The 20,875-nt window shown below is 42.8% G+C and overlaps 1 protein-coding gene across 4 annotated transcripts in view; it reads left to right on the top strand.

Annotated features, from left to right (window-relative positions):
* The window catches only part of drp2 (dystrophin related protein 2), a 176,297-nt gene extending 156,107 nt beyond the window's left edge, over window positions 1-20,190 (top strand). For 2 of the 4 annotated variants that reach the window (XM_028589824.1, XM_028589825.1), the window contains 8 exons: window positions 4,167-4,232; window positions 10,263-10,328; window positions 14,032-14,139; window positions 15,077-15,223; window positions 16,774-17,026; window positions 19,086-19,203; window positions 19,394-19,480; window positions 19,904-20,190. In XM_028589824.1, coding sequence (XP_028445625.1) covers window positions 4,167-4,232; window positions 10,263-10,328; window positions 14,032-14,139; window positions 15,077-15,223; window positions 16,774-17,026; window positions 19,086-19,203; window positions 19,394-19,480; window positions 19,904-19,923 — 865 coding nt within the window. In that variant the 3' untranslated portion in view covers window positions 19,924-20,190. Of the gene's footprint in view, window positions 1-4,166; window positions 4,233-10,262; window positions 10,329-14,031; window positions 14,179-15,076; window positions 15,224-16,773; window positions 17,027-19,085; window positions 19,204-19,393; window positions 19,481-19,903 lie in introns of those variants that run through there. The other 2 variants (XM_028589826.1, XM_028589827.1) reach the window with 2 other exon arrangements.
* Window positions 20,191-20,875: the final 685 nt, after the last annotated feature.

Genomic DNA, 20,875 nt, shown 5'->3' on the forward strand with positions numbered 1-20,875 from the left:
TCTCCGCCATGGTCACCACTCTGGGAGCTCTTCCTCCGGAGCTAGCCACAGAGATTGGCAAGGCCATGACAGCCAACCTCACCCTGAACACGGCGTCCACGGTGGCGTTGTCCAGAGTCATGGCGTGGCAGACATCTGGCTTCACATGTCGCAGCTACCCACTGATGTCAGACGTGAGCTTCTGTACGGCCCCATAACTCCCAATGGACTATTTGGGCCCCACCTTCAGACAGCCACGTCCCACCTTCACCAAGCGGCCGAACACGTGGAACGGCTCCGAAGGCTCGGCTCTTAGAAGGCGGCTCCTCCACAGCAGCACCGTCGCCATGACAACTGCTGCGGCGGCGTCTTCCCATGCTTCGAGCTCTGCTCCTCCGCCCGTTCCCCCTCCGCAGCGACTGCCGGCTATATTACCGGCAGGCTTCACGTAGCTGGAGGACCATGAAGGTGGCCCCCATCTGGTCTAACCCGCCCCCTGAGCCACCCAACAAACTGCGGCGGTGGCAACGTAGAGACACGGGGAACGTCTGTCCCGGTTGAGAGCTGGAGACACAACGGCCCTTTTAAGAGCCACTTCCACCCATCTAAAGAGCAGTTTCCTCTCAACCAAGCAGCCCTTGTCCCCACTGTACAATGCGCTGACAACATGACAGTCGTTCCCCACACAAGCACACACCAGCCCACCGCAGCATGCGGCGCTCCACCTCTCTCTCACTATGCAGACAGCGGGAGCGTCATTCTTCTCCCCCCGGCTATACCAGCGGGATGAGGACGATAGCGATCCGGTGGCCGCTCCCGCCCCACACGGCGGTGACCGGCCGCCGCCCTTTCAACCGAGCCCTACCATGGGCTGGGCGACACGATCACACGTCTCTCTCAGCAGTGGAATGGGCTCTGCGCTCCTTGCTGGCCATGTCTGTAAAAGATGTGCCCGCTCTCACATCACAGCACAGCGTGGATCAGGCGGACACACATGGATTCATGGATGTCAAAGCTGATAACACGGGGATACACACTCCTGTTCGCCTCCCCCCCGCCTTGCTTTGCTGGCGTGTTGGGGACAACTGTGTCATCCCAGGCAGAGTTGGATGCCATGACGTCAGAACTACGGTAGGTGCTGTCAAAAGAGGCAATCTCCCGCGTTCCCCCGGGGGAGGAGAACAAGGGATTTTATTCCCACTACTTTCTCACCCCAAAAAAGTCAGGCGGGTTTCGCCCCATCCTCGACCTGTCCCAGTTCAACCGGTGCATCATGGAGCGTCCATTCCACATGCTGACTGTCAGACACTGTTGGAATGCGTGCACCACTGAGAATGGTTTACTGATAAACTGTGGTTTATCTGTGGATCTGAAAGACGCATACTTTCACATCCAAATCATTCCCAGGCACAGGAAATTGATGCGCTTCTTTTTCCAAGGGGCCCATTTCCAGTACAACCGACTGCCGTTCGGGTACTCAGTGGCCCCCCGCACCATTTCCAAGTGCATGGAGACGGCACTCCAGACGTTGTGGGAAAAAGGCGTCAGAGTCCTCTTTTTATCTGGACGATTTGCTCAGCCTGGCTCCCTCTCGGGAAAAGGCGGCGCTACACACTATGGCAGTTCTGCGGCACCTGCAGACACTAGGTTTCGCCATAAACTGGCAGAAAAGCTCACTGGTGCCCACACAATCAATAGTTTATCTGGGCGTAGTGCTAAACTCGATTGTTATGAGAGCCAGGCTGTCAACGCCAAGGCAAGACGCACTGATCTCTCTTCCGTCGCGCACCACACTACACGCGAAGGTGTCAGCGCTATCCATAATGCGTCTTCTGGGCATGATGTCCGCGGGCCACGTGATGGTTCCCCTGGGCCTCCTCCACATGAGGAAAATCCAGAGGTGGTTTCTCCGCCAGCGCGTCGACCCCATACACCACAAGTGGCGAATGCTGGCCATCCCTCCCTCTCTTCAGTCAGGCCTGGCATATTGGGGAAACCCCCAGACCCTGTCAGCCGGGGTTCCCCTGTGGTTTTCCTTGAGCACACGGGACAATCCACCCCTCGGCGTGGATGCCTTCTCCCACCAACCCTGGCCCAGAACCCTCCTATACGCTTTTCCCCCGGTCCCTCTGATCCCTCGCCTCCTGGAACGCATCCAGGAGGAGAGTCTGTCAGTCATTCTAGTGGCACCGGAGCGCACGAGCGCATCCTGGTTCCAGACTCTGGTTCAGCCACTGGCGGGTCCTCCCTGGCAACTGCTGTGGCGCGAGGACGCTCTGTCACAGCTGGACAGCGCGATATTTCACCCCCGGTGGTAACCCAGTGGCTGTGGGGATGGCTGCTGAGCGGGAACGCTTGCAGAAATTAGGCTTGCCCCCTGCCGTGGTGCGCACCATCCAGAACGCAAGAGCCCCTTCCACTACAGCGTGTTACGCGGGACGTTGGTCTGCTTTCCAGCGCTGGTGCACCGGAGAAGGAAGCGGACCCCATATCGTGTCCCCTTCCTCTCGTGTTGACTTATCTCCAAACATTAGTGGATAATGATTTGGCTCCGTCTACAGTCAAAGCCTACACTGCAGCCATCTCATCCTGCCATGAGGGCTATGGAGAGAGGACGGTTTTTGCGCACCCCCTGGTAAAGCGTTTCTTGAAGGGGGTCAGATGACAGTAACCCGCTGTGCGCTCTCTCACACCCCAATGGGACCTAGCTCTGGTGCTTCGAGCTCTGGGGAAGCCTGGGAAACTTGATAGGAATCATGCTATATGCAGGCTTTTCAAAGCGAAAGTTAAGTATTTTGGAAACACCACAAACTTGAGAACTCACACGGTACGCCATCACCCAGAGATTAACATTAAAGATGTGGACGAACAACAACCTAAAGTACCTAACATGCCAGTCAACCAACGCACTCTTTCAATGCTCTAAACTCCCACTAAACTCTGAATGAAAAGCTCTTTTTATTTAACGGTTTTATTTTATACTTGAATTTAATGTATTTGAAAGCTGGCCAAAGCTAGGCACTTTGTAGTTTTTAGTTGCAAAAGTTTTTATTTTTGTATGAAGACATATAAAGTAATATCAAACTACATTTATTTTGTTGTGTTTCTTTTAAATTGTATGTCTACTACAATCACATGGGGAAAGTAACTACATTTACATACTGTGAATTGTTTTTTTTATCAAGAATCGTTTTGAATCGAATCTTGAGCCTAAAAATTGATATTGAATCGAATCGTGACATTTTCTGAATCGTGCACCCCTAATATTTCTTAATTGATGTTTTCTTTAAAATAGTGTTAAAATCTTGTCTCGTTCTCATGAACGACAAATTTCTTTTTTTGATAACTCTGCAAAACCTTGGTGTTCTCTCAATGAGCTTCATGAGGTAGTCACCTGAAATGGTTTTCACTTCACAGGTGTGCTTTGTCAGGGTTAATTAGTGGAATTTTTTCCCTTATAAATACAAAAAGCCAAGGGTGGCTACTTTGAAGAATCTAAAATATAAGACATGTTTTTAGTTATTTCACACTTTTTTGTTAAGTACATAATTCCATATGTGTTCATTCATAGTTTTGATGCCTTCAGTGAGAATCTACAATGTAAATAGTCATGAAAATAAAAAGGAAACGCATTGAATGAGAAGGTGTGTCCAAACTTTTGGCCTGTACTGTACATCATAAAAATATCATAGAAACTATCAAAGTAAACACTCTTTTAGTCCAGATTCTGTTGTTCTGCCTTATGAAAAGAATCATGAGAAGATAGTTCTTGACTATAAAGCATCACAAGCCAAAAATGTAGGGAACCAGTGGTCTATTCAATTGAAATAAAAGCACCACATTTTAAGACCATCATGTGTTTTGTGTGTAAAATCTTAATCTGCAAAGTGACTAAAGCTCTAAAATAAATGCAGTACAAAAAAAGGCTCAAGTAAAGTACAAGTAGCCCAAAATTGTACTTAAATGCAGCACTTGCATACCTGTACATGTACTCAATTATTTTTCCTCCACCGTGAAACAAGTTGCACCTGTCTTGCCTGCATCCTAACAATGTTCACAAATAAAACTCTCTTTTTCTGGATTATAGCAATATGTGTGAATGAAGTTTTTCCCGCCACAACTCATTCCCACTTGTTCGTTTGAAATGCCTCTGTGAGGTATTGATGTTTGGCTTCTGTTGTTCCCAGGCCATGCTCTTCGCCCAAGCTGCCTCATGCAGACACACACAGCAGGATTGAACATTATGCCAGCAGGTACGTGGCCCACTGTGCTGTGCTGTACATCAAATCACTACAGCTAAGTATCTAATTTTCCTGTCTCCAAATCAACCTTTCTTCTTCTTTATATCCAATCCACCCCTGCTTCCTCACCCTTTAATCTCCACAGCACACTGTACAGATTGGAGTATTGATTTGTCTGTGTTGTGCACTGTACTCCAGCCAGGGTGAAGACTGTACTGCCCAGCAGTTTTCTTGCCACTTACTCTCCACACGAACACACACTGGTGCAGATAAGCAGAGCCGTTTGTGGTTATGTTTGTGGTGGTCAGCGGGGTTCAGCGTGCCTAGCAGCTTGTCACTTGCTAGGGCAGTGAGCCCATTGGTCACCTGGGAACTGTTGGTGTGGATTAGTGTCTATCTGACAGGTTATAAACAGGGGCACAGCATTGGACTCTCACACTCCTGGCAGCTCAGCCCACAGTGCTGCAGAGCTGGACACATACACACATTTCTACTGAGCCTGCAGTGTGTGTATAGTTGTTTGTTGTGTGTGTGTGTGTGTGTGTGTGTATAGTTGTTTGTGTGTGTGTGTGTGTGTGTGTGTGTGTGTGTGCGCGCGTCCCATTGTATATTACTTCCTAGAGGCTCTTACACACAACTGAGACCCTGCTAAAACAGGGAACACACACCAACAAGAGAGCACACACAATTGTCCTCTTTAACCCTCTTATCTCTCCCTTGTTTCCCTTACTCCCTCTGTTTGCCTTTTTTCCTTTTTTTATTCTTATCTTTGATCCTTCTCTTCTATTGTCTCTCACCCACACATTTCGTTCCCTCTTTTTCTATCTCTATCTCTATATTCTTCCAGCCCTGCCTTCTTCTCCATTCTTTAAGATTTTTTTTGTTACATCCTTTTACATTTAGTGCTAATTACGGAACAATTTCCTTCATACAGCTATTGAGTCATGTTGGCCACTCAGAAAAATCTTAACCAGCATAAAATTGTAGCTGCCAACATCCTTCACCAATATAAACTAAAATGACTGAAATGGAAAAGTGATCAAATTTACTCAAAATGAGACACATTGCCTTATTTGGCCTTCTAAAAAAACACAAGAAAAAACTCACCCAGCTAAATACAGTGTCCACTGTATTTAAACAGTATGTTAGGAACTTTAATAGTAGCAAGATTCTCATCTTTTGCATGTCAGAACGCCATCTTTGTTTCTCAATGGTCTTTTTTTCTGCAAAAGAATGAATCACTATCAGGGTCTTTATTTGAGACAATAACCTATGATTGCAATAGTCTATGATTTTGATATGATTTGTCTGTGAGAGACCAAAGCCTACTTTGTGACTTCTCCAGCCTGCCTGTGGCTCTCACTCTCAAGCCCATTCCTTACTACTAAATGTTTAAAAAGGGGTCGTGAATACATACTTTTATTATTTCCTGCTGAAACTCAAATGTTTCACAAACGGAAGTAAATAGTTATTTTGTTTGGGATTATTTCAGCAAGTATTTTTGGCAGCAGGATTATGTATTTTGGATTAACTCTAAATGATGAAGAAACCTCTCAGCTAGTTCAACAGTGTGGCTCATTGATTTGTTTTTAATACTTTTTGACAACAATGGAGCTCTATGGCACAGACACGTATAAACTGTATCAGGCTTTGTGAGACAACACTTGTTTTTGTTGACAGTAAGAAAATTATAGAATATCACCAGACTAATCCTTTAAACCTGCTTGTGAATGAGTGAATGACCTGTACATGTTTATAAAGAGCAAACAAATGCTTTATAACACACTGTTCACGTCTAGTTACATTTCTTTTTGAACATGATTTCTAGCTCTGTTATACTGTGTTATCAAGCAATAATTAACCATGTACAACCAATTATGGATGTTTCATTGGAGACATACAGATGCATTTATAATACTTTAAAATGTCATTTTTATATTCCCTTACAACCATTTACTCAGTGTTTATATACTGCGAAAATGCTCACTAGGGGGTTGAAATAGAGTTCCCATTAAGATGCATATTGTTGCACATGGTACACAAACACCATGTTAATACAAACATGTACAATTCAATGTAAAAGCCCTTTTAATAAATGGCATTGCTGTGAAGCAGAACAAATCAGAGATATTTATTCAATTCAATGGTAATTTTTGAGGCCTTAGTTAGCTGTGTTTAATTAGACAGCATGCTGTTGGAGGCAGCCAACAATCACACAGTTCCCTGGTTCCTCATGTCAACGTGTCAAAACTGCTTCTCCGGATGGTTAGGCCAGTGCCTGGCATGGTAGTCTGCGGCCGTTAGTGTTTGAGTAGTCTATATCTTTGACGTTACACTTGTATTTTCCATTTTCTTCCGCTTTCTTTGTGTTGGAATTTGAAATTTGGTGGATTAATGAGGACTATTTTTGACTGCTCCTCAGATCTCTGCAGGGTAAATTGAGACAGCTAGCTAGAGTATCTGTCTGATCTGAGTTTTCTCTCGCACGACTACTTTGCAGCGGCTCTGTGCGGAGTTTAGCGCCACCCATGACTATTCTGATTGGTTGGAAATGTCATTAAACCAGAGCATGTTTTCCTCCCATCCCCGAATGCTATGTGGAGTAGCCAGACCCTCCTTCAGTGCACTTTGGAGGAGGGTCTGGAAAAGCGAGTGTTTGAGTGAAAGTGTATGTGAATGAGAGGCATAAACGATCATTTATCCAAAATGCATTTTCCATGTACATTGTGCTATATTTTGTTATTTTGTCTCCCTTCCATGTCTTGTTCATTGACCAGTATTACTTTGGTCCAGCATGTCATAAATACTTCATACCTGCTAAAAATTAATGAGTATCAGCATTTACACATTAAGAAAAAAAGCTTATTCCATCATGATCTGAGCACTGTTGTAATAGGAGTTGACAGTTCTTATTATGGGAAGGTTGAGTGTTTTATCTTTATCTCTCTCTTTCTCTCTCTCTCAAAATATTGGATGTCATCACTGGCAGGTCAGTGTCTGAAATATTTCCCCTTGGGGTATCATTTTAGACAGGTGTGTGTGTGTGTGTGTGTGTGTGTGTGTGTGTGTGTGTGTGTGTGTGTGTGTGTGTGTGTGTGTGTGTGTGTGTGTGTGTGTGTGTGTGTGTGTGTCAAAGTGCCCTTCAGCCAATGAGGGGTATAGGTGTTTATGCATGGAAATAATGTAGTCTCCATTCATCTCAAGCGAGATGAAGTATTTGATGTTTGGGGTTAGGAAAGCTAGATTTGCAGGCGTGTCACACACTGAGACTGTCTCTGTCTCTTCCTCTCCATCTCTCTCTGTATCTCCCACCCCTCCCCTAATATCAATGCGGGGGTAGAGTTCATTCCTTTCATCATCATTGCTGCTTTGACATCTTATAGAGCATGGATGAGAGGAAGATAATTTATAATAATTTTAATAATTAGCATTTCTCTCTCTTACCTTCGCTCTCTTTCTCTCTCTCTTTTTTCATTTCCTCTTACAACCATTCATGCAGGAGGCTAAACACACATGTATGCGCAAGTAACCCACACACATATACCCACACTACTATTTCTTATTTCTTTTCGCCCTTTCTTATTTGCTGTTGTCCCTGACCGAGACTCCAGGTTTGTGGAGGCTTTCTGATGAACAGTGTCGCAGATTGAATTACGGGCGGTCAGGTTCACAGGCCGGGCCTCCATAAACGGGACAGGGATAAATCCTAAACTTCTCAGTGTTATGTTGTCAGTGTACTCTAGAGAGAACGAGTATGAGATGTGGATGTCCCTGACAGCCTGTACATCACTCACTCCTCCTCCCATCTCTCAGTCCATCAGCTGACGACATTCTGCAAAGGATGATGCAGCATGGAGTTTGTGTTTGTGTGTACAAGGAATGCTGCGGTGTAGAGTTAAGACTGCTTTCATGTAGCACGTGTGTGTATGTATATATGTATGTGGGCAGCCACAAGGCTCCTCACATATTTGTATCAATGGGTTGGTTCTCTGCGCTGGTTAATTACCTTACTTGAAGGAGAAACCCACCCTTTGATTGTCTAACAGTGTTACATATCATCAACATATGATATTCAGATGACTGCAGCTGTTTGTGAAGAATTCACTTTGTAGTGTACCCACTTTCACTCAACCTACATATTCTTTAGATCATATCATCCTACATTTTCTTTTAAAGGGTTTTCAGAGAATGGGCAGCCTTGTGCATTCAGGCTGGGGTGTAATTTCCACTGGGGACAGGGGGGACGTGTCCCCCCTACTTTTCAAAATCCCCCACTTTCAAATTGTGAACATTTTTGACTTCTCAAACCAAAGTTACACCCTTGCATTCAGGTGTAAGCTATACTTGTAGGTGGAGGATGCAAAGATGATAGTGAAGGAGAGCAAAGGTTTTTCAGTCAAGAAGAAATGAGAGAGTTGTATAAACATGGCTACTGATAGAGATACATGCTACAATGCACAAGTGGTGAGTGATCCAAAACACTACTAATAATTGTAAACAGTTTTTCTGTGAACCTGGGTCCAAGTATGTTAATAGATTATTGGTATATTAGCCATGAAACACCAAAAACTGCAACTGCACACCCAAATGAGTGCAGTGCAAACAACTGAGTAAGATGCCAACTCTAATATAGAGAAGTAGTTGCGTACTGTAATAGAGTGTAAGAGGCTATACTAAATAATTTAATAACATGAGTAGTTTAAGTGTGTGACTACTTTTGTTTACTTAACATCCTCTTTAATATGAATTAGCCAAAATACTGTATGCACTTTAATATGCAGTGAATATGCTTCAGTTTTGCCATAGCCAGTGTAAATGTTGTATTTATCCAATTTTTTTATTTAGTAAATAGACTTCATTTATGTAAAGCACTTTGCAATTTTCCTCTCATTCAAGCACACACACTCACACACCGATGGCAGCAAGCTATCATGCCAGTCACTGGCCTGACCATTGAGAGCAATTGCGGTTCACTGTTTTGTTCAAGGACACTTAGAGATGTGGACAGGGGAAGTCCGGAATCGGATCATCAGCCTTGCGATTACTGGACAACGCAAATCTACTTGCTGAGCCAGAGCCACCGATCCCATTTAATATTTCTTATCTTTTTATCTAGATTTTGTATTCTAATTTCTTTATTAATAAGTGCAGGTTTAACAAACGTTTTCAAGGTCTAATTAAATAACATTTTATAGTGAAGGGTTGGTCCAACATATTACAGGAAAAAAAGTAATTCCAATACTCCCCCTTATTTGCCATTTCTTTAGTTTTACACAGTGATGGGATTTTTCTTATTTATGCCATCAAACTTAAAACAGTATGAGCACCATGTAATCTTTTTAAAACACTTCAAACATTCTTCCCTTCTGCAGCATTTGGATTATTTGTTATAGCAGTGGAAAAAGCTTACAAAGCAGCATGCACGCAGTGCAGCTGTCGACTGACAGAGGCGCTGTCCTTGGTCCTGAAAAGCCACACAGCAGCTCACACACACACACACACACACACACACACACACACACACACACACACACACACACACACACACACACACACAGTTGCTGTCCGTGGTGCTGGAAAGCAGCATATTTTTACCCTTTCATTACCTGCATGTTGATAGACAGGGTTTTATCCTTCTTCATTTTGGATACTTTTATACCTCTTACTCTACGGCAAGTACAATTTCTGCCTCTCTGAAGTCTGGTCAGTCAGATGTGTGTGGACAGCTTGCTGTTTAGTTGCAGTCCATAATACAAAAAGGCAGGTCTTATTCACACTACTTCAAAGCTAAACCGCACTGATTGTTTGTTTTATCTTGTGTTTGAGGAAGTGTATTTCCCCAGTGTGTGATAATAATCAATCTTTAGCTTTTTCCTGTATTTGTTCTGACTCATCCACTCTCCTGTATTTCTCTTTTGCGTGTCTGTATACATGTGTGTAACATGCTGTCCTTGGTTTGTGTGTGTGTGTGTGTGTGTGTGTGTGTGTGTGTGTGTGTGTGTGTGTGTGTGTGTGTGCGCGTGTGTATACATACATCTATAGATTGGCAGAAATGGAGAGCCAGAACTGTTCATTCTTCACGGATAGCCTGTCTCCTGATGAAAGTCTGTGAGTATGCTGCCAATCCCCTCATTACAACCACAGCCTTTCCCGGGGATTATGTATGTATATGTGTGTGTGTGTGTGTGTGTGTGTGTGTGTGTGTGAGTGTGTTGTGTTTACTGTCTTTCCTCTTGATACATTCATTGTTTCTGTGTTTGCTTAGGCTTGTGCATGTATTTTTGACTATTAAGGAAAGATTGGGTAACATGACACAAATAATCAGCCACATAATAAAAATGACCCACAGTGAGCAGTGTGCACACAGCCCCCCTTCAACATGCAACATTCCTGCTGTGATTAAAGTTTGTGGCAGTGGGTAGATACAAAAACCCTGCTGAGGAGAGGAGAGGCTTGTGTGTGTTTGTAGAAAGCTGGCTGAGTGGTGGGGTGGTGGCGAGGTTACAGCAGTGAGAGGAATGGGGATGTTTGATGTGAATGAGGTGACAACAAGGTGAGTCCTCATTAGGGCTGCACGATATTGGAAAAAACTGACATTGCGATATTTTTTTTTCCTGCGATATATATTGCGATGTGAAAAAAGACACATTTTTACAAGATGACATAAATAGCTCTATTTGGAAATAATTAATCATTCGACCTACTGGGGTGATTTTGTAGGAGAGTGCATCTACATAGAAAATAAAAATGAAAAAGGAACTTTTCTTATGTGAACCATTCTTTGTTGAACTTTAATGCTTTTCAAACACCAAAGCAAGTAAGCGCTGACACTACTCTTCTGAAGACATTTTGGAGAGGGAATTTAGGTAGAAATACACTGATTGACTGACATTACACCCATGTATTCATATAATACTATCAATCCAGGCTAAAGTGAATGATATTATTAATGCCTGCATGTTGCTTCCTCTAAATTTCAGGTTGTGGTCGACTATTAAGGCCTGCTTTGGTTGTTTGATAAATTGATCAACATTGATTGTGATTGGTGGTTTGCTGTGTATACAGAGGCTGCATGTCACGCACTAGCAACACACTTAAATCAGTGTAAATTACGTTATATCAGACACAGACTGCTGTTGTAGATTAGTATTACGTCTCCAGCGTCGCGGCTCTGAAACGTAATGTTAGTTGGGACCATAGACTGTACAGACCAAGGGGGTAAGCCTCTCTCCACAACGCGTACCTCCTGTGGTGCCATTTTGATGCAAACAAGCACTCTCCCGCTGTTAGCATTCCATTGACTGCCATTCATTTTGACGTCACTTTGACAGCGAATAACTTTACATCTGAAGCATTTAAAGACTTTATTTGTCCATTGTTTTATTTTAAAGAAACACAACAATGTAAAAAAAGGCTCCATTACCTTGTACCTCACGTTATGGCTCCGTAGCAGACGTAAACTAGCTGTTTAAGTTTAATTACTAATGTTAATTAGCATTTTAGTTAGCAATAATTAGCCTGTGCCTGTGTTATTTCCTTACATATACCTATGCCCTCCGTCTCTGCAAGATTCGGAATGATTGAGATTTCTCTTGGCACAGCTACCTACTTTCAGACTTGAGGTTGCTCACGTCACATCTACGTCTTCAAGCTCAGTTTGCAGTTGCACAGTAATGCTCAGCGCTCACCGGAATAGTGCTTCTAATATACTTCACTGGTCTCCGTCCAGAGCAACAGGATCTGTTGGTCCATTTCTTTAACTGACTATCATACAGACCCATTATTTCTTTAACTGTATTAGCTTTAGCCTGGCAGCTTTCTGCGGTGAAAAATGCCCGAGAGATGTTGTGATTACGTTGCATTAATCAGGTGAGTTAGTTTGTCTTTGCAGTGAACATAAAAAACTAACTACTGTAGCTTCAATACCCATGGAAAAACATGTGCATCACAGAGTCAGCGGCAGCTGGTGCTTACGGTACTTTTCTACACACGGAGACTCACACTTCCCATAACAAGCCCCGTCGGACTAACATTACGTCACATACACACGTTGCCCACGTGGCTACCTGTCTTAAAGGGGAAGGGTCGGCCGGTAACAATCATGTAAAAGGAGAACCAGAGCCGGTCTAGGGAGAGCCATTTCACTCCCTATTTAGCCCCATTGTACGGATTTTGGTTGCAGTTCCACCAGAGTTCCACTGGGGGTGATCGCAGGCGAGAACAAAATTAATGGGACTCTATGGAGCTAGATGGGTAAATTTGTTTCTTTTGCCTGATTGCCGTTGAGAGATCTCAGATTTGATTGTAGTTTTTGCAAGTCCAACGTGGATTATAGGTTGAAAGTTGAATGAACTAGTATTTATGTCCTTTCGATTTCTTACAAGTTGAGTTGTTGTTGCCCATAACACGCTAGCATTCTGCTAATGAATGCTGATTGGTCAGTAAAGAACTGATTACACACCAGAGATCCCACTTGATGGCGTCCGAAGCGGAACCACAACGTCAGAGTGAATATTTTGGCGTGGTCTTTAAAACATTAGCAAACCTCTTTTTAGCACATGTATTGACAGAGAGTCTGACCTGTCAGCTGTGTTGTCGATGCCTCGAGAGAAAAAAGGAAGTGACTCAGAGCTTGCCGTAAAGCAGTATCTCTGGCCGTACGATGTGTATGACATCATTGACATTTTAAAAGGGTTTTTAGAACAAAAAAGCCACTTTAAAAAAATCTAACACCCAGCATGGTGTATTTTCTTAGCCTCCCCTTTTGAATGCAACATTCAAATTACTAGACAAAAAATTATATCCTGAGAAAAGTGGATTTTGAGGGGTATAGCTCCATAGAGTCTCATTCATTCTGCACTCACCTATGAGCGCCCCATATATAGAAACAGAGTGGAACTGCAACAGTTCAGAAGCCGGACGTATAGAGAGAGTGGAATTTCTTCCCTTATTAGAAATTGGGAGAACGGTGAAAGTTTACTTTTTTAACAAGCAGCAAAGAAGTTGTAGCGTCAACATCACAACGTCCTGCGATGTGACTATCGCGCATGCGCACATCGCGATGTAAGTGATGAAACAAAATATCGTGCAGCCCTAGCATTGTGGAAAGTGCCAGGTGGACAGAGTGCTTAGGGCTGTATTTGTGTGTATCCATGTCTTATTTTGTTGACATTTGTGTGGGCTATTATCCATTTCCTCCTTCTCTGAGATCATTTTCCTTTTTTATTGCACTTTAAAGTTAAGGTTGCATGCCAGCTGCTCTGTGCAAAATGTTACACGCTCTTTTAGGGCTCTAGGTGTGTGTTTTCTGTGTGTGTCTGTGTGTGTTTGTATTGTGTAAGTGTGCTCATCATTTATTTTTAGACATGACTTATGTGTGTGTCCTCTGAGGGAAGGCTGTGATTGGCACCACATTAAATTTAGGCTTAGATAGAAGTACACTACCTTTCAGCAGTGCAACTTTTTACTACTGAAATCCATGCCTGTTGAGCCTGCTCCCAGTGTCTTTGTTGTCATGTGCATGTATCTAGAGTGTTGCTTGGATGGAGGGTTGTCACAAAAATGTGGATATATCAGTGCATGTACATATAGTATTTGCATCTGTGTCTGTCTATAATTGCCTGAGAGTGTGTTTGTATGCATGACACTTCACTTCTACCCCGTATGTGTAGCAGTGCTGTTTTCCGCTCTTGTGCCCTTGTATCTGGTTGTTCTCATGGTGTTGATCCGTCCTTCTGTCTGTCTGTCAGTGCATCTCTGTTTTTCCAGCTGCACGGCTCTGAACATGCTGCTGTGCTATCTGTGCCTCCAGCTGGTGTTTGGCTAGCATCATACTGTTTTCCCTCCTGAATCATGCTACCCGTGTGTGCAGCCTTCACCCTCCACCTGTGTGCATTGTTCACGTTTTGCTCATTGCCAGGTAACGGACATGAATATAATCCAACCCTTAGATGCATAAATCAATAAAACCTCCAGTCTTCTATAAGTGGGTCCAGAAAGAATCCACTTTAGAGTCAGTGGTTTTTGTTAATAATAAATATGTTATTTTCATAATTTTGCTTAATTTCACACCAACTTTATTTAAAGTTTGTAATATTTATTTGTACAATCAAAAGTCTATTATAGGGAAGCTACCTTTATCTACAACTACAGACCAGTAGGATAATTGTTGACCCACCAATGCGTCAAAGGGTTAAGTGCCTAAAACTACAGATCTTACAGTAGAAGATGTGTGCTGCAACTAAGGTGGCCATCTCTAGACATAATCAGTCCGCTTGAAGAAGGCCTATAAATACCTCTGTGATGTATAATTTGGCATTGCAATGCAAAGCCTATAACTTGCTTTTAACTTTGGTTCAATAAAGTAGTTTTCTTCGTAGCCCATTATCACAACATTTAAATTGAAAAACAGCTGTCTTTAAATTAAAGTAATTGCCAAACATTCACAGATGCATTTATTTTTTCACAGCCATAGTTCTGCTTTCATAGATCTTCACATTAAGTTTTCTTTTCCATCGTCAATCGTGTTTTTTATTTGGGAAATATATTGTGATGTAGCTTAAGATCCACTTTTTAATAAAAGTGAGTGGGTTTTTAATGATGTGGTGAGCAAAGTTTATGACAGGCCATTTAATATTTGGACTGTGAACCTGGCACGATGCTTTTATCATAGTGTCCCATCCCATTCTGTCCAGTCTTGTTTCATTGCATCTCATCCTGTAATACCTTTCCTTGCCCTGCTTGCCTTGCCTTGTTGTGGCCTGTCTGCTCTCCCATGCCGTTCTTGGCTCTGCTTTGTGCTGCTGGTGGCTGTTTGCTGGTGGCTCAGTGTGCTGTCTCCTGTGTGGGGGACTCAGGGATGAAGATCAGTACCTCCTGCGTCACTCCAGCCCAGCCCTGGACAATGACTCACCCTGCGGACAGCACATGTTGCTGGCCCACCTGGAGCACCAGGACAAGGATCAGCTCCAATGCACCCTGGCCCGCCTGGAGAATGAGAACAGGTCTGTATCCAGGAAAAACAAAAAATTTTAATATGTAAAACAGGCTTTAGGACATGGTGCATTGAGTCTGGAGCTAGGTTCCTTTCTTTTTCAGGTTGTGGAGTCAATACAGCAGGTTTGTTTTCACACACAATAAATCGTTCCCAGCTAGATCGATTGCAACAGTGTACACCAACTCCATTACATCCGTAAAATTGAAATTTGTTTTGAATTTGTTATACATTAGATTGAGGTTTAGATTAAGGTTTGGTCCTTGTTGCTAAGAGGCTCAGGCCTTTTCCTTAAATGGATCAAATTTATTTCTCCTATCCACCTAATTCAGTGGTATCATTGAATGAAAAATGTTCATAGCTATGTTCATAGACTTATTAAAGATAAATTATGTTAATGTTTAACATAGACTATAAAGTTCACGACAAGTGGTGTAAACTCACCTAAAACATCCCGTCGTCCTCTGAAAGCCCCCTGGGGGGCTGAACCACCCCCGTTGAGAAACACTGACCTAATTGGTTACCAGGGGCAACCTTTATGCGAATGATTCATATGAATAATTTTCTCTCGTTTTCAGTTTGTTTGTGACCTTTCCACACAGACACAGCAACATCTGGCTACTTACACACACACATACACTTGTGCCCTTTGGGTGTCTGAAACCTTGACCCAGTTCAGTTATGCAGTGTGCTCTGTTGTGCTTATTTATGACTATAGTGGCTGCTGTAGCTTAGTTTATATCCTCTGCTGTGGCTATCATGTGTCTCATACCTAAACTATACATCAATTTCAGAATGAAACACCTTTAACCCTGTTTTTCTTTTGGTCCTGGAGACTCCAGGTCTTCTTTAACAGCTTTAAAGATATTGTTTTATCAGCTTGATACTTTTTCCAGAGGGTTACCAGTTTTACTTTTCTACATATTGGATTTTAACAAGGTCAGCATAAAAGAAAAACAAAACAATTTAAAGCTATAGTGCGTAACTTTTGGTCGTCCCCATAAGGAATTCTAAGTAATGACAGCACCAATGTTGTTGTATCCACCTGACAAAAGCCTTCTGTAATTGCACGCCTCCACCCCTCCTCCACACAGTTGCTAGTAGGCATGAAGACACAGAGGATTAAAAAAAACATGGACTCTTCAGAAGAGGACGTTCATTAATATAAAAAAAAGTTACGCACTAAAGCTTTAAAGAAGAAAAATGTGTTAATTTTTCAATTATTATTATTACACACTGTGGGGACCACAAACCATGAAGAAGTAAAGCCATTACCAACAAATTACAGGGGTTGGTCCACTTGACTGGATATTTGGGCGTGATGACACTGGGATACGTGCAGCTTTTTAGTAATGCTTCCCAGCACATACTCAGTTGATCATGTGAAGATGATTGCTCTCTGTGTGGTACGATATCAACAATACATCATGCATCATTACGTGTAAACATCAAGTGGAGGCTGGATAAATACTTTTGGTTGTTTTTATGTGTTCTGTATGCTCAACCAGCATGTCGGCCTGACTGTTTTCCCTCCATCTGTCCTCCACTGTGGGTCCTCAGGGTGCTGCAGAGCGAGTACAGGAGGCTCAAGTGGAAGCACGAGGAGGCGGCGTCAGTTCCCATGCTGACTGAGGCTGGAGAGAGCGGCCCAGGTTCACCCACGGAGGGAGGGCAGCAGGATGAGGAGCTCCTGGCCGAGGCACGGGTCCTCCGGCAACACAAGACACGCCTGGAGACCCGTATGCAGATCCTGGAGGATCACAACAAACAGCTGGAGTCCCAGCTTCGTAGGCTCAGGGAGCTACTGCTACAGGTACACCTCCGTGAGAGGCATGGTGATGGGGTGTCATGGAGAGAGTTGAACAGTACAATGAATACATTTACCAAGGTACTGTACTTAAGTACAGTATTAAGTTACTTGCAGTGAGTATTTCTCCTGCTAATCCACTTAATTTTAGAGGGAAGTATTCTACTTTTTTTATAATTTTACAGCTATAGTCACTAGTTACTTTGTAGATTCACATTTTAGATACAAAATGTGATCATCCTCTAAATTATAATTTGGGTAACATTTTATGTTACAGGTCTGCTAAAACCGTATAATATCCTGAACGTTTTATGAAAAAGAACTATGCAATTAAGTACTAATTACATTTTCCTATAATTGTTCTTTGAAGGAAGCTATTTTGAATTATTAAGAACGTATGGACCCATAAATTAAAGTGTTACCAGATTGATAAACTCAGCATTATATAGTAATAATTTGTTCCAGCTACAACAGTAATATGCTGCCAATATTAATACACCAATAATAGTGATCAAATAGTATAATACATATATATATATATATATATATATATAAAATATAACACTCTAGAAGTAGCCATTCTGTATACTTAAAACTATACCTTGCTGGTACTTTACTTCTGTACTCCCACTATGCATTGATTGTAAAAGAAGGTTTTATAATAATAAATCTACTCTCAAACTCGAGTTAATGCCTCCTCTGTTGTGCTCCTCTCTTTTGTGGGGTCCTTGTGTAGATATAGTTTAAATTTGTATGTCTATGGATAATAGGCATTTATTATGTCCTGCTGTGATGAAATTAAGAATTGGATTTCCAAAAATGTCAGAAATAATCATGATTATTATAAAATAAAAAGAGGTAAAAAATTACCTCTTCTGGCCTCAGCACTAGTTATATTAACACTCTCTTGTCTAATAATGTTTTTTTTAAAAGAGGCTGCATCTAAATAGGCTCCTGCCTATATCTGTGATCTGCTAATTCCCTTTGATCCTGATTTCTGCTATAGATCTCTGGTAGGACTCTACTAATGGTTCTTAAATTTTGACCTGCCACTAAAGGTCTTTGCTGTCTGGGCACCTGAGCTATGGAACTCCCTGTTTGATAAACACTGAAGCTCAAATGTTTGACCCCTATAGTCACTAATGTGTCTATCATTAACAGCATCTGCTCTGTTAAGGGGCTCTGGTTAACTGTATCAGCTATATTTCTAACATGTAACTGTAGCTGCAGCTTTAATTAATTTAATGCATCACGGTGCATACATCCCAAGGCACAGTGCTTCACATACATTCTTAAAGTATAGAAAGGCAAAGAAGCGACATATGCAAAATGACAACTGCTCTGAAAATGTAAATTTTAGGAGGGACAGGATGCTTCTTCTTCAGGTTAAAGACTTGGAAATTGAGAGTAAAGAGAAAAGAGAAGGAGTAGGAGGAACACATTCCTGGGTATAAACAATTCAATCCCTTTTCTCCCAGGACCAATATCACTGTTTAATTTTCTCAAAAAAATAAAATCAGTAAAATCTGCCTTTGTAGTCTGTGGAAGTTTATGTTTCACTGCAACTACTGAACTTACTCACCTCCTGAGTATTGCTACAGTGTTGCTTAAAACAATACAAAGGATGTTTGTTGCATATATGGGAATATCCTTCAGAGTTGCATTATACATCTTTGATTGTGATTTGAGACCTTCCCCCACCTCTGTCTGCAATGCTGCTGTGTGCATTGGAATTCACTATCTTTTTATCTGTCTCAATATCAAAGCAGAAATCACAGTAACCTGATGGTTCTGTGTAACAGCTGCTGGGCAAAATTGTCTTTTTTAAATCTATGTGTGTGTGTGTGTATATATATATATATATATATATATATATATATATATATATATATATATATATATGTATATGTATAAAAAAATTCTGCTCAAAGATGCCGGCAGAGGGATGCTGGCTGAGTGCCATTAACTATCTCATTCATTACTATATGAAAGGCTAAATATCTCTGTAACCTGAAACATGATGGATTATTCGGATTGAATGATGATTAGTCTTTCCTAAAAACAGCCAAAAGATGACTCGGAGGCCAACGGATCAGAGCCGTCAACTCTGTCTTCTCCCGTGTCTGGAGGGGGTCACCATGGGGAACTTGCCAGCAGAGAGACCACTGACACTGAAGCAGCAGGTCAGCCACGTGCAGCCATGCTTAGATGTGGGCTTGACACATGCACGCACGTTGAATGTGAAACCATGCATCCTCCCCTCCAATCCCCCGCCTAACCATTCATGGAGGTGTAACCTTCTCTCTCTCTGTGTGTGTGTGTGTGTGTGTGTGTGTGTGTGTGTGTGTGTGTGTGTGTGTGTGTGTCTCTCAGGAGATGATATGGAGCACGAACAGGATACGGTGCTGCAGCTCCAGGAAGTCATCGAGCAGCTGAGAAATGTCTTCCCTTCAGAACCGGGTGAGTTCTGCCACGGCTGCCTGGATTGTAGCAGCCCATGCTTCAGAGACAGACTCTTTTCTCCTCCATCACCCGTGGGAGAGTGAGAGATGGAGAGGAGAGCAAATATGTACTGCTGTAGGTCAATAGTTGGGGGGAAGGACAGGGAGATTAAATGGCAGGGAGGAGACGTAAGCTAAAGAGAGACAGTAGCACAGAGAGAGAAAGGGAGCGTCACTGTCACTTTGCAAACTGTCCCGTCGCATTAAAAATGCAATTTTTCTTGGCAGTCCAAAGCCTGTAACTTGAACAAAGAAAGGGATTATCATAATTATAGCCTCCTCAGTTATAACCAAGAACATTTTCTCAGCCTTGTGCATGTGTTCCTAAAATTGTAAAAGCTTTTTCTTTTCTTTTTTTTCTTCTTCTATTTCCTAATTTCAGGCACCACCTCACACATCTAACCCCAAGTGGGCCTGGAGGAGCAGAGTGAAAACCTGAAAGTATGCCCAAGGGCACAGGGAGGAGCTCCACACATCTGTGGTCAGGCCACAGTACAACGGGCCCTGTGATCATTGCAGCAGCTATGATACCCAGAGCTAACCCTTGAATGGAATCTGTGCACTAAAAGCCTTTTTCATGCAAACTGATAAAGGCTCACACTGATGTCCGTTTGGCCAGGCTGTGCTTCATAATTTCAGTGGCACAGCCTGACACCATGTTAACGAGCCAAAGGAAACTAACGTTAGCAACAGGTCAGGGAGAGACTGAAGTAATGGCAAGTGCCCACTACAGGACTTTAGCCCTGATTTGCTGTTTTCCGCTCACCGACAGTTTTTGGAGCTCCCCGATAAAAGCCCCATATTGTAGGCAAATTGACATTGGCTTGGCACTTGCGTACACATGCTCCAACGTGATGTGTGAACTGTTCAAAAACGTGAGATGAGAGGCTCGCTGGTTACCTTGCACGGCATCTGGATTCTCACGAGATCACGCGAGAATTGCTTCAAGTATTGCGTTTTTTTTGTCTGAACTACCAGCTTTCTGAACCAATCGGCGTCCACTGAGGAGCTACTGGCAGCTACGGCCGTGATTTAGGTGTGCGCGACGGCCACGACTGTTCGTTCAAAACAACAATAACAGACGTGATAGATAGATGGTTCAACCAATCACCTGCCAGGTAGTTTTTGAAAGTGCCTGCCCTTTTCCAAACAGTTTCCAATGATGGCTTCTCAGATGGTTCTGTGTAAAAAAAAAAAACATCTGGCGCCTCAGGTTAGCTTGCTGGTGCCTCGCAGACACATTTCGGGTATCTAAATGTGATGGAGCTGTCGGGGACTCTGACAGGGAGCTACAGCCAATGAGAGCGCAAGACACAGGCTGAGGGGAAACCAGGGGGAAGGGTCGCCTGTACTT

This window comes from Perca flavescens, chromosome 10 (assembly GCF_004354835.1).
Source record: "Perca flavescens isolate YP-PL-M2 chromosome 10, PFLA_1.0, whole genome shotgun sequence".
In the NCBI taxonomy this organism is placed as follows: Eukaryota; Metazoa; Chordata; class Actinopteri; order Perciformes; family Percidae; genus Perca; species Perca flavescens.